Raw genomic sequence first — 14,629 nt, 5'->3', positions numbered from 1 at the left:
TATAAGACTACTGTGTAGGTCATAAAAAACAAAACCAACCAAGATTTTAGTATTGTTGACTATCTCCATTTCTTATTCCCAGGGTCACTGATTTTTGTCTTGGACATTTTGTTACAGGAGTGAGGCTGGGAGGCAGGGCTGGCAGCAGTGGTGAGAAAGGAAAGAGAGGAGGACTTGCCTTTGCTTCTTGTCTTCCACAAACCAGGACTGTCCATCCTTTTTATCTGAAAGCAAGTAGAATGAGGACTTGTGTAGTAAGGAGGATACAGCTTGAAGGGAGATGGAGAAAGGCATGCCAGGGAGGAGTATATATAGTGCGGAAAGAGGGGAAATCTCAAGCCATTCTTGGTCTGACACCAGTAAATGGCAAGGATGCAGTGAGCCCAGTGGCTGTCTTTGTTTTCCTCTGTAGTCACATGCTACCAGAAAAGCAATATTGGAAGGTTTCTCCAGAGGAACACCTGCAGTTGAATAGAAAATCGAATGTCTGTCATTAATAGACCAATGTATTATTATCAGTAAATGATTCATTTAGCAAATCGTGGGAATGTTTCTGGCTGTTAGGGCCTGTACCTTAAAAGGATATTAAGCCTAGACAAATCTGAGTGATGCAAAATCACTATTTCTTATAAGTATTTAAAAAATTACCTTTAACTTGTTCCAGAAGTAATTTAATGTGGCTGTACTAACAATAATAGAACTGTCTGTGCTGAAAGCTAATTCTGGTCATGCCTTTTGCACCTGTACAGTGATCTGGGATTGATTCTGAAGTGCCAGTGGGACTGCCCTTGACAGCTGTTTACCTCTTTTGTTTGCGGTGTTTGCTGTTGTTCTGTTGTGAGGCTGAGAATATGGCTTCAACGTGCTCTGCAGTACTGTGTATACCTTTCGATACCAAGAGGTTGGAAACTAGTTATGCAATTTTTAGTCCTGTTAAACTCAGAGGAGTAAGTTCTTACCTAGTAGGCTCTGCCTTTTTATTTGTCATCAGGCCTAGTCAAGATTGCGGGGCGGGGGTGGGGGAGGGGTGGGGGGGTGTGGGGGGGGAGGCGGGCACAGCGCCGTGGGGGGAGTAAATGGGATTTTCTTTAGTGGATAAAAAGATACAGTTTTGTCAGATAAATATTGGGCTGAAAAATAGAAGGCAAGGGAAATATATTGGAAAAGTTCTGGAGATGAGATAGTGGCTCAAATCCACAGATTAACTTAAATGGGTCGTTTAAGTACAGCCAGAAAGAACTTTCAGCTGAATAACAGAGGGTCAGGTAATAGGGCAAAAGGAATTTTAGTAAAGTCTCACTGCATTCTCCTCTGCTTTCTCATTCTCTCACTAATTGAATAACATTGTATGTAAAGGACACAATTGAGTGCTTTAACTTCGAAGGTGTTCAGTAAGTTCTTTACTTTTCCATTATTATTCTATTTTCTTTCCCCCATTCATTCCCTTGTGTTTCATTTCTCTTTGTATTTATAGATAAGCAGGTTTCTACTGTTAAAACTAATGCAAGTGCAAAAGATAATGCAAAATATCAAATAAATACAAATATATGGCAAGCAAGTTGAAGTTGACTTCACAAATCAATTAACAAGGTTTCTTGCCCATTTGTAGCAATGAGACATATGGAAACAAGCTGATAGTATGTATGTTTTTATTTTTTTCTTCTTCAGTAAATCTTCTAGATTTGGCGTTAGAGTTAGTAGTATCTGTCTCCTTTTAAAACTTTTCTTAATTATAAATTGATACTCAAAATGCATTGTAATATAACCTTATTGGAAAACTATTTAGCAGTATCTTCTAAAGTCAAGTGTACATCTAAATTCATGGTATAGCAGGTCTACTCATTGTATGTACTCAGGAGAATATGTGTCCATCAAGAGATACATACCAGAAAGTTTAAGTCAATAAATAAATGTTTACCAGCAGGAGATCAGATAAATCCATTTTGTTATATATTACTCAGAAATAATGATGAGCAAATGATGTCAGACATAAGAGTATATATTGTATGATTTATTTTATATGAAGTTCAAATTCAAGCAAATTGAATCTATGGTGATAGAAGTCAGAATAGTGGTTACCGACTGGTTGGTGGGAGGAGTGTAAGTTGATTGGAAGGGGCACGTAAAACCTCTTGGTTGCTGTGAATTGTCCACAGCTTGATTGTATGGAGATCCCCATATATATAAAAACTTATTCATCAAGCTGTATAATATTATTTGGGTACTTGATATGTTATAACCAAATGTACATTGTATGAGTTTCATTTATCTTTAAAAAGGTGAATAATATTCTCTAAATACTAGTATACAAGCCCCCCCTCCCCAAATGTATACACACTAAACAGCTGATAGTCAATTGATGTTTCTTTCTTTTCACATTTAAGCCATTGGAATTAATAATTATTCAAAGTGTGTTTATGTTTGGGGGGCACCTGTAAATATATATAATTTACTAATAATATAAGGTAGTTATGTTAATTTGTTGCTTTTTTAATATATTTTTTATTGATTAAGATATTACATATGTGTCATTATCCACACATTACCCCCTACCCCCCGCCCACGCTCATGCCCTCACCCCCCCCCCCCCCCGTTGTCTGTGTCCATTGGTTAGGCCTATGTGCTTGCATATAAGTCCTTTGGTTGATCTTTCCCCCTTACCCCCACCCTCCCCTACATTCCCTCCAAGGCCCGACAGTCCAATCAATGCCTCTCCGTCTCTGGATCAGTCCTTGTTCATCAGTTTATGTTGTTCATTATATTCCACAAATGAGTGAGATCCTGTGGTATTTATCCGCTCTCCAGTTCCATCCATGCTGTGGCAAATGGTAAGAGTTCCTTTTTCTTCTTCCTCTTCTTAAAGAATACCTTTCAGCATTTCATATAATGCTGGTTTGGTGGTGATGAACTCCTTTAGCTTTTTCTTATCCGTGAAGCTCTTTATCTGACCTTCTATTCTGAATGATAGCTTTGCTGGGTAAAGTAATCTTGGTTGTAGGTTCTTGCTATTCATCACTTTGAATATTTCTTGCCACTTTCTTCTGGCCTGCATGGTTTCTGGTGAGAAATCAGCTGACAGTCGGATGGGTACTCCCTTGTAGGTAACTGACTGTCTTTCTCTTGCTGCTTTTCAGATTCTCTCTTTGTCTTTTGCTCTTGGCATTTTAACTATGATGTGTCTTGGTGTGGTCCTCTTTGGATTCCTTTTGTTTGGGGTTCTCTGCGCTTCCTGGACTTGTAAGTCCATTTCTTTCACCAGGTGGGGGAAGTTTTCTGTCATTATTTCCTCAAAAAGGTTTTCAATATCTTGTCCTCTCTCTCCTTCTGGTACCCCTATAATTCTGATGTTGGTACGCTTGAAGTTGTCCCAGAGGCTCCTTACACTATCTTCATATTTTTGGAATCTTTTTTCTTTTTCGATTGGGTATTTTTTGTTTCTTTGTATTTCAAATCTTTGACTTGATTCTTGGGATCCTCTTGTCTGCTGTTGGGAGTCTGTATATTATTCTTTATTTCAGTCAATGTATGCTTAATTTCTAGTTGGTCTTTTTTCATATCCTCCAGGGTCTCACTAAATTTATCAGCGGTTTCCATAAAATTCTTGAAAAACCTTATAAACATGGTTTTGAACTCTATATCCAGTAGTTTGCTTTCCTCCATTTCTGTCATTTGTGACCTGTTTCTTTGTCTCCGCATTTTTTATGCTTCCCTGTGTGGGTAGAGTGGTTTTGTGTGCTAGGTGTCCTGTAGGGCCCAGTGGCTCAGCCTCCCCAGTTACCGGAGGTGGACACTCTTGGTGCACCCCCTTGTTGGTTTTGTGCACAGTCTTGTTGTAGTTAAGCCTTGATTGTTGTAGGATCACTGGGAGGAATTGACCTCCAGGCCAGTTGGCTGTGAGAATCAGCTGTGTCTGCAGTGGGAGAACTTCTGTGCTGAAGACACCCTTCTGGGACAAGACTTGCTTCAGTGGGGCTTTGGTGCTCACTGAGTCTGCCCCCTGAGTGTGTCCCTTATGGATCTGAGGAGTTGTAATCCGGATGGTCCCCCTCTGACAACTGGGTACACTGGCTGTTGGATCTAAGGAGGTGCTAATTTAGCCTCTGCCTGAGGTTACCTGGCAGGAGCTGCAAAGAGAACTGCAGATTCCCCTTCCTTTTTTGGAGTTTGGAGGTGCCCTGATGAGGCCCAGCTGTGAATCAATGCAAGCTGCTGTGGGGCCTTGGGCCTTCTCTTGGAAGTTCTGGGTCTGTCTGGCCCAGCTGCAATTTGTTAGGTAATTTTCAGGTTCCAAAGGCCGGGGCATTCATATGCAAAAGCCTCTGCTGCAGCCTGGGTGGGGCGGGGTCTCAGGGAATCAAAGGGCAGAGCAAGCAGCTATGGTGGATCCTCAGCGCTGCCCTAAGGTGCCGCGGGTCTCAGTGTCACCTCTGAGGGAAAGCCGCCCCCAAGTTCAGAGTTCTGCCTGCTGCCAGACAGTCCAGTTTCTCCCTGTATGAGTCCTGGGTCCCCAGAGACTTCCCGGAACTGGAGTTCAGAGGCTTCGGGAGCTTGTGACTCCCTCCCGATCCAAAAAGACAGTCGAGTCCTCAGGTGCCAGCCCCTTTCCGTGCGCGCGCAAGCCTCCGTACCTCTGCACTTTACTTCCGCAGCTCCTCTGGCTCTCAGTGTGCTTTTCTTTCCTTCTAGTTGTAGAATTTCCACTCAGCCAGCCTTCCTGTAGTTCTGGATGATGTCCGTTTTGTCTTTTCATTGTATTTTTGAAGTTGTTGTGGGAGGCAGCAATTTCCCGGTGTTTACCTATGCCACCATCTTAGTTTCTCCCTAATTTGTTGCTGTTAACAATAGACTTTTAATATTGGACTAGTTTTCCATTCTGTTGCCACCATTGTGAACTGAGCTCTTACTGTGTCTGATTTTGTTCTTTAAAACTGCTTTATTTTCAGAATGTTTTTGAGGTAATATTATTTTGCATTTCATATTAGACACAGATTAAAGTAGCTTGTGAGGACGTTTTAGATAAAAAGGAAAAGCCTGCCTAAGTTTGAAAATTAACCAAGGGCCCTAGCTGGTTTGGCTCAGTGGATAGAGCGTCGGACTGCTGACTGAAGTGTCCCGGGTTTGATTCTGGTCAAGGGCACATGCCTGGGTTGCAGACTCCATCCCCAGTAGGGGGCGTGCAGGAGGCAGCTGATCAATGATTCTCTCTCATCATTGATGTTTCTATATCTCTCTTCTTCTCTGAAATAAATAAAAAATATTTTTTTTTAAAAAAGAAGAAAATTAACCAAGAATGAGCTATTTAAATATGAGTATATTTAATCTATAATATATATTTATTATAACATATATTTACATTTATATATACACTTGGACTTTTAACAACACGAGGGTTAAGGACACTGATCCCCACATGGTCAAATATCCATATAGCTTTTGGCCCCCCCAAAACTTAATTTATTAATTGCCTACTGTTGACTGGAAGCCTTACTGATAACATTAACAGTCAATTAACACATGTATTTTGTATTTTATATGTATTATATAATGTATTCTTAAAATAAAGTAAGCTCTAGAAAAAAAAATGTTATTAAAATCATAAGGAAGAGAAAATACATTTACAATACTGTATTACTTATCAATACTCTAAGTGTACATCTTCTGTTTACAAGATAAATCATCTGTCATTACCGACATCAATATTGTCTTATATGATAGAAAACACTGTGGATGTTACATGTATTACTAACACTAGGCATCAGAAATGGAAAGATAATTGAAAAAATAAATTACTATAATGATTAATGCATTGATAACAAAGAAAAGCAGCAATTTCATTGTTTTATGGTAGCCTAGCATAATTGATACAATTTCTTCACAGTAGTAAGAAAATCTTTCAAATTTTTTTTCAATATATTTATTTAAAAATGTGCATGTAAGTGGACTCACACAGTTCAAATCCATTCTGCTCAAGGGTCAACTGTAGGTTAGAAGCTCTCTTAAACTATGTGCTTTATCTTTTTTATGTTCTCTTTGTTCTACTCAAATTGCTTATTCAATATGCATAGATAATGAAAAGGCCAACTTTTGTGTTAAAATATCATGATTACATTAAGGCTGAAAAATACATAAAAGTGAAAAGTGGCTATCAATGAGAATTTATGGTGAAGCTCATTAAAAGTTTAGAAATCTTAGTTTACTTGTATTGATGATTTATCCAGGGCTTCCTGTTTTACTGCTGGCTAAAACTTTTCCATATCTTTATCAAAGGTATTTGCTTCTATATAGTGGACTTGGGGTTCCTAGCTTTGCTGAGTAACTTTAAGAACGAACTCCTAGCTTCCTTTTGACTCTTGTTTTCACAGGCTGCTCTGCAAGTTGGGGGCCACGGGGAAAGGCTGCACCAGTGCCGGGAGGTCATGCTGCTGACATACAAATCCATCCCCATGCAAGTGGATGGGGAGCCCTGCAGGCTGGCCCCCGCTATGATTCGGATCTCCTTGAGGAATCAGGCCAACATGGTGCAGAAGAGCAAGAGGAGAACGTCCATGCCTTTACTCAATGAGTGAGTCTGCCCCTTCCCTACCTTCCTGAACACAAAGAGTGTGGAGAGGACGACGCAGAGCATGTGCATGGTTGGGGCCTCACTGTGTTGAGAAAGGAGCAAAAGTTCAGGAGACTCCTCAGTTCCTTAGTCTCTCTCATGTTTTTTCTTCATGTTTATTACATAGTGACCACATTCTTCTTTTAGAATTCATTACAGTTTCACATGCTAGATTGACATGCTTCTTCACTGACCACCTGAGTATATGTTTCCTGGGACCATCAGAAACGCATTAAGAATCAGGGGCCATAAAATGCATCCAAATAAATGCGTTCTTTTGTATTTCGTTTTAGGAAGTCAGGCTGTCTGCCTCCTCTTTACTCAGGTCACTTGGAGAGTATTGGTTTTGCCAACAGCAGGAGGTTGGCAGAGCTAGATTTTGGCTCACCTGTCTCCTGCCTTTTTGGGGTCCTGTGTACTCTGTTGCTTTAGCTCAGTTTGCCATTCTAGGTGGCATTCTTTTGTTTAGATTTAACCTGACCCAGATGCAATGCTTAAACAAAGTGTATCCTGTCCTTTACCTTTTCCTTGATGTTTGGATAAACTGATTTCAGATAAGGTGGTAATGACTAGATATTCATTTTTTTTTAGCATCCCTTAATCTAATTTTTATTGAAATGTGTATCTGAGGTTGGTGAAGGAGATAGAAAAAGATGGGGATTTGGAGCATTTTTTGAGTATCTTCTATATATCATGCCCATATGACCACCCTGACTCAAGGTAAGGCCATTTCAGGGCTCACCTTTGGGTCCTTCTTCTGTCACAGTGAGGGACTCTCCAAGGTGCTGTTCCTGTTTGTGGCCTGTGATGTATGGTTAACTATTTGTACTGAATGACTGGCTTCCTCTAGTGCCTGTGAAGCAAGAACATGCTCTGGCATGTATTTATTGAGTTGATATGACAATCTACAGAAGTGCCTAGAATAAGCCAATGACATGGGTGCCCTAGATCACTGCTCAAACTTGACCACCGCTCTGAGAGAGTATACATTGAGGAAAGTATTACACAGGGCTCTTCATTTTGGGTGTTCATTTTGGGTGTCTGCTTTGAAGTCTAAACTTGGGGTAATATATCCTCTCTGCTCTGCTTACTCTTTCCCCGAATCACTCTGGGCTTCCCCAGGACTTCTCTTAGGTCATTATCTAGGGTCTCATTTAACTATATATCTTGTTTTATTTACATTTTGCAGCTAGTAAAGCTCCTAGCTTATTCCTGGTATCTTTACCTTCTATTAGGTTGGCTATGCAATAGCTGAGTTTAAATGTTAAAAGTAAGATGTCAGCAACAATATATGGTTGGCCACATTCTCTCTAGAAACCTTAGAGTTAAGCCATGAACCTTTGGTTTGGTCAAAGTCTCTGAACTGGTAGTGAAAAGCCATCTCTGTGAGTAGCTCAGGCTGTTTGGGGTCCCATGTAGATAGCTTGTTAAGAACACATAATACAGCTGAATGTTCTTAGTGTTTATAGGCAAGGAACTCCAATTCTCATGTCTGGAACTTACCTATTTAATAATCTTATCAGACATGACATTGTTTTCAGGAACAGTGGGGCCTTGACTTACAAGTTTAATTCGTTCTGAGACCGAGCTCGTTAAGGAGCTCGTTAACTCAAATTACTCTATCAACTCAATGCAAAAAATCGGCCGAAAGACAGCTGGTATCTCAAAAAACTCTTTAGTCGGGACACTTGTAAGTCAAGGCCCCACTGTACTATATTTAGTTTTAAACACCTCTTGCCTTTGAGAAAGAATTTGTATTTACTTAGTAATTGTATTGTTAAGAATCCACGTAGGCTTTTATCACATATAAAAACAAATATAAGTAGGTTGGGGGCGGGGGGTTGTACTCATGACACACATGACAGATTTTGTGATTTCATAGATTTAGCAGCACAGGTAGGTAGGCGTTCAATAAGCCATCTCAACTCAAAAATAGTTACTTTCCACCAGGGAGCAGTGGTGGCTCCATTAAAGCAGCCTTGGGTCATATGAAAGACTCATGCAAAATGGCATTAATAGTATGCTTTTGATTTTTAAAGAGAACACAAATATTCAAAAATAAGAAAGATCTTTATTACTACTTATGATAAAAATCATTCAACACTATATTTTTACAAAATCAATATAGGTAGCACGTTTCAAAGGAAAATAAAACACTCGGTTACCATATAATACTTTTTCACTAGACCTTAATTTCTCTTACCCACTGATCTTATTCACCCTCTGATATTAGATTGCTTTTTTTCTATTTCTCTAGAAATCATTGTTTTAAAATCTAACTTCTACTAGATTTATAAATGGAATTTTCAGTTTAAGGGCAGCCTGCCTGTTAAGACCTTTTAAAATCTTTTCTCTCTTCCAGCCATGGTTGTATAAAGCTTACTATTGCAGCCAAGTCAGAGAGAGATCATTGAAAGATATATCTTTATTTCCTTCCTTCATGTTTTCCTTTTCTTTCTTTCTTTCTTCCTTTCTTTTTTTGCTAAGACTATATGTTTCTTCTGTTTCATTTGCCTGGTCTAAACTGTCTTAAGAATTTTAGTCAGAAAAACCTCTGTGTGTTGAGGAGATGGGAGTTCTCAGTCAGAAGAGGCTCTCCTTTATCTTAAGAAAGTATCCTTCATTCACATAGCATGCGAACTGTGAGTATTTGAGTTTTAAGTGTTGTGGTTCCCCTAAACAACTGGCTCCCTCTTTGGCTTGAATGCCAGTGCTCTGCAGGGATTTGCCCTTTCTCTGGGAGAGCTCATCAGCACCCCATGTTTCATCTATAACTGATGAGCTAATGAGTCTCAGATCTGCATCTTCAACAAGGGTTTCTTCTAAAAACTGAAGACTTATCACTAAATATTTGAGTTGACATTTTTAATTGGATATCTCATAACATCATCAGACTACATGGACTACTATTAATAGATTCATTAAGTCTGTTCTCCTCATCACCCAATGAGCCTTTTCATTCACATGTGTGTGAATGGAACCACCATCCACTCATTCACCATGACCCTGGTCCCTAGAGTCTTCTTGGTCCCCTTCACTTTTACACCTCCAGTGCCTTCTTTGAAGTCTACCCTCTATCTAATTCCCACATCTTTAACTCTCACACCATCTAACCATTTTCTCTGCTAGTTACCTCTCAGTGGCACTCCTAAAATATGCTCATAATTCATTTCCTTATTTCCAGTGTTGCTGCCCTTCACATAATGCCTTTTCCAATAGACTAGTTGGAATGAACTTTCTAAAAATGTAAAGCCCATATGCTTTGCTTTACAGACTTTATGATCCTTGCCTTTTTCATCCTTATATCCCTATGCTGCAGAGATAATTGCTGGTCCTAGAGCAACAGCCTGTCTTGTGAATCATCATATCTGTTCCCTTCCGTTGTCCTCACCTCCTTTCATCTGCTGATTCTCACTCAAGTTCAAGACTGCATTGATATATCACTTTCCCTAATAACTCTTCTCTATCTACTTCTAGACATTAAATACACTACTCAGTGCTCCTATAGTGCTCTTGCTTATACCATTTATGAAAAATCGTGTAACCATTGGTTTACTTGTCTCTATTCCCTACTCTGTGGGGAAACCCTGGGGTTTTCCTTTTAGGGTCCTGGTACCTGTCAGTGTGCCTGAGACTCGTGGTTACATGATGAATAAGTGGCTCACACATGGTACAGATATGATATGTTTCTTTAAAATTATTTCTAAAATAACAAATCTAAGCTCTCATGAATATAAAAATGATGTAGGAAATGTCTTGATCATATTTTATAATAACTGGAAGAATTTTTAGATCTGATTCACATGCATAACTGGAGGAAGTCCCATGAGAAACAGTTAAATAGGAGTTCTTCATAATGCCACTACAGCCTCACATATGCAAAAAGGGAAAAATAATTTTAAAAAACGTCTTGGCTTATAATTCACTTTTGTTGTTATTATACACAAACTAAAAGACTAGTCCCAATTTGTGTTCAATAGTCCTCCCTCCATTGGTACAGGAATATATCTTATTTTATTGTGGTTATGAATCTATTCGAAATATGAACTCTAATGAATAGCTTCCCACAAAAAAGTAATAGAGGAGATTTATGTAGGTTCATATTCATGTACTAGTAATGTGTTAGTCACATTATGCTCCCTCTTTGAAAGGCACGTTAGAAAAAGATCAGAAATTTGCTCAGGCTGGTATGGCTCTGTTAGTTGGGCATTGTCCCATGCACTGAAAGGTTGCTGGTTTGATTCCCGGTCAGGGCACATGCCTGGGTTGCGGGTGATCCCTGGTAGGGGACATATAGGAGGCAGCCGATCGATGTTTCACCCTCACATCGATGTTACTTTCTCTCTTCCTATCCCTTCCTCTCTCTAAAAAGAAAATAAATAAAAAAAATTTTTTTTAAGAAAAAGATCAGAAATTTAACATTACTTAGTGTTTAGGGAGGTCTTAAGCTAGCTGTTACCCTGAGTTCAGTAGTTATTAAAAATACATTGTTAAGGGTGATTGCATTGTCTAAGGACAAGATTTCTAGTTGCCAGCTTTGAACTAGTCAGCGTGTCTGCTGAGAAATATTATTGATTATAAAGAATAGTCCTTGTGGAATCACAGGGAGTGACTTCATGGGTTAGTGTACATGAGACTTTACACATCCAGCAGAAAAGATGGATCTGGGGAGCTAAGTCAATTGCAACTATAGTGAAACTGTTCAAATCGACTGAGAGTATAATTAGGTAAAAGTGATAGGAAATTTGGGTTTTAGTTTTTTGAATTCTACATTTGTCTTTTCTAATAACCACTTAATCTAAGAAGGGACAAAAGAGAGATGTCGTCTATGGTTTCAATCTTCTACCATATGAGTGGAATTACGGCTTTGCTGTGGTAAATTTAGGCTTTGGGGGTATCACTTATAGAGTTCTTAAAAAGCTTTGGTGTTTACGTGAAGGAAGTTAAAGTTGAGTCAGTCTTTTCAACATGGTGGTCTTTTGACACGACTATTTCTGCAAAGCCCTGGAATTATAAGGACTATGTTAAGGGGTGAAATATACCTTCACTCTCCTCAGAGATAAGTTGATGATGCCAGCCTGCCCTTGTGTGTGTGAGTGTGTGTGTGTGTGTCTGTGTGTGTGTGGTGCTTCCTCTCCTTGGATGTCCTGAATGACCTAGGGAAAGAGAGGAACACAATGATCCCTCCTGCCCCGCATCTCTGCCCAGCGTCAGTGCTCTCCACATCTGCCCTGCGCTCTGCCCTGCGCTCTGCCCTGCGCTCCAGTCTGTGGTTTGCCTAGAGCCAGCCTCCGCCATGTGTCCTGTTGGCTTCGTTGCTACCACTGGCTTTTTGGATTATTTCCGTGGCTGGCTTGATTTTTCCTTTGCATTCACGGTTTGGTGACGCGCTTGTTTAATTTCTGTTTAAATTTTGTGTGTCTCTCTTTCTCTCTCCGGGCTTGTTCCCTGTCTGTCCACGCTGTTGTGCTGACTGTCTTCGCTGCTCATTCCCTGCTGCCTCTAGTCTCCATCAGGTGCAAGCTGCGGACCTGCGGAGAGTGTCTGCCCCCCCTGGCTCCTTCACCATGTGAGTACAAAGCTGGTCAGTTTTTACATTTTGTCTCTCGCCCTCATCTCCTCCTCAGGGTTAGACGACCTGCGCCCTTTTCCTCCACAGGTCTGCTTCTCAGACAAAGAACCGCCTAACCGCGATTGCCTTCTTTGCCCCTTCTCTGCTTTGAGATGGAGCTGCGAAGCTCATTGTGTTCTACTTGTCTCATTCCTCTATGAGTTCACAGTTTAATTTTTTATTAGATACGTTAGGGCCCCTGTTTGCATAGGGCTGTATATAATTCCATACTAAGCATTGGTTTTTATGGAAAGTTGGTCATACCATTAGACCATTACTCTGATCTAATTTCTAATCCTCAGGGAGGATGTTGAAAAAGTGCCTGCTGACCTTGATTTGTGGACAGACCCCTACAGTTATGCATGGGGTTCTGGGTATGGTCATCTGCATCTGTGCATTTTTCTGGGATAAAGATCCATGGTTGTAATCAAGGAGCAATGCCCTAAAGCTTTCATTGAGTTAGCAAAACCCAGTTTATACACAGTAATTTGTACTTAACATACTTTATGCTTTCGTTTTTTTCTGGCGAAAACAGACAAAAAGAAAATATGTGTTTTAGCACTCCACTTTGGGACTTTATGTGGTTGCCTCTGTCTTGCTCTTCTTTCTTGTCTCCATCTCCCATACACTTAGCTAGCTTTTGTTATGTTTCGGGTCCTGGTACAGGTGGTGCTTTACATATATTATGCTAATGTCCTTCCCCAACAACCCTATGTCATATGTGGTATCATTATCTTCCTGTGGTTCACGAGAAGCCTGATGCACAGGGGGGTTAAGGACTTGCCTAGGGTCACACAGCTAAGGAATGGCAGGCTGGGATGCAAACTCAGGCCGTCTTACTTCAGAGTTCATACTCTTAACAATGTATAATCTGCCGCCTTTCATCCATCATGAGGCTTTCTTTCTTTCTTTCTTTCTTTCTTTCTTTCTTTCTTTCTTTCTTTCTTTCTCTTTCTTTTTTAAAAAAAATATATTTTGACTTTTTTTTTTTTTACAGAGAGGAAGGGAGAGAGATAGAGAGTTAGAAAAATCGATGAGAGAGAAACATCAATCAGCTGCCTCTTGCACACTCCCTACTGGGGATGTGCCCACAACCAAGGTACATGCCCCCGACTGGAATTGAACCTGGGACCCTTGAGTCCGCAGGCCGACGCTCTATCCACTGAGCCACACTGGTTAGGGCCATCATGGTCCTTTCTATTTCTCAGGGCCTGGTTGAATGATTGCCTTCTCAAAGAATTGGTCCTTGATTCTGGCTGTCAGAATTAGCTACAACCTCACAGGAGTTCACTATTGATGTTCTCATAGTTCTCAAAGGTTTAGTAAATTGGTATCAATTACATGAGCTCTATATCTTTGTATCCCACACTAGACTTGGAGCTCATTGACCATATCTTCTTATGAATCTTTGTGTTCCCTGCTCTGATCACAGATCTCAGCACAAAGTATTCTGAAACCAAATGTAATGGTTGGTTGGTAGAATGAATGAATGAAAGAATACAGGTCTAAATTGAACCGTTCGATGTCTAACATCTAGGTATATGCCAAAGTGATATAATCTTATTTTCAACCCTAGTCGTATAGATATACACTTACTTATTAAATATTTATTTCAAAATATTTATTTTGTACTTGCTCTGCATCAGAGACTGTTTTGTGCTTGCTCTCTAGGGGTAAGCATAATAAAGCACTACCTTTATGGACATTAAAATTGAGTGATCAAAGAATCAATAAGAAGTTAGCATTTAATTTCCAATTTAATGCAGGTTATTGCTGGGGTATATTCTCTGTTCTACAGAAGGCCTGTTCAGAAAAGTCAAGTCCAAGCAATGGCTCTCAGGGATCATTACTTTCAGTGGCATTATTTATAGAGTTCAGAGTACTGAGAGTATCAGCAAGTGAAGTGCTTGTGATATGTGCCATATTTCTATCACTTTTTACGTTTGTATTGTGTTTAAGTCTTAGTGGTATGTAAATTAAATGAGGCGCTTTTTTTCTTATTTCAAGTATATATGCTATTGTGAGGTAAATTGTTTTGTTTGTTTTGAAAGGGTATAACAGGCAAGACACTTAGGTATGGCCACTGTAAATCTAAAATATTTTAGATTTATATATGATATATTAAATAGTACATATTATATGTAACTGATGAAATATTATATAATAAAATTTTATTAAATTTGAGTATAACTTTTAAAATTAGATAGCAAAATACTGTCAAATAGAGCGAGGAACATGGAGAAAAATCTAAGCACAATAGTGAGTACTGTCTTTATATATTATGGCAATGGTAACGTAGCTCTGACCCACTTTCACCCTGCTATTTGCTATTTTCAACGATGTTTAACAGTCCACATTAATGTTGCTTTGGTCCTCAGGAAAGTCAGGACTCCAGTATGTATCTAATACATAACCCT

At 39.6% G+C, this 14,629-nt stretch overlaps 1 protein-coding gene across 2 annotated transcripts in view; it reads left to right on the top strand.

Moving 5' to 3' along the window:
• DGKI (diacylglycerol kinase iota) overlaps nt 1-14,629 on the top strand; it is a 196,126-nt gene that overhangs the window by 60,811 nt on the left and 120,686 nt on the right. For both annotated transcript variants that reach the window (XM_081102141.1, XM_081102140.1), the window contains one exon: nt 6,363-6,562. In XM_081102141.1, coding sequence (XP_080958267.1) covers nt 6,363-6,562 — 200 coding nt within the window. The remainder of the gene's footprint in view (nt 1-6,362; nt 6,563-14,629) is intronic.

Source organism: Myotis nattereri (assembly GCF_964212035.1).
Source record: "Myotis nattereri genome assembly, chromosome: 11".
NCBI classification, from domain to species: Eukaryota; Metazoa; Chordata; class Mammalia; order Chiroptera; family Vespertilionidae; genus Myotis; species Myotis nattereri.
The sequence above is the reverse complement of the archived record's forward strand: the minus strand, read 5'-3'. Positions and strand labels throughout refer to the sequence as shown.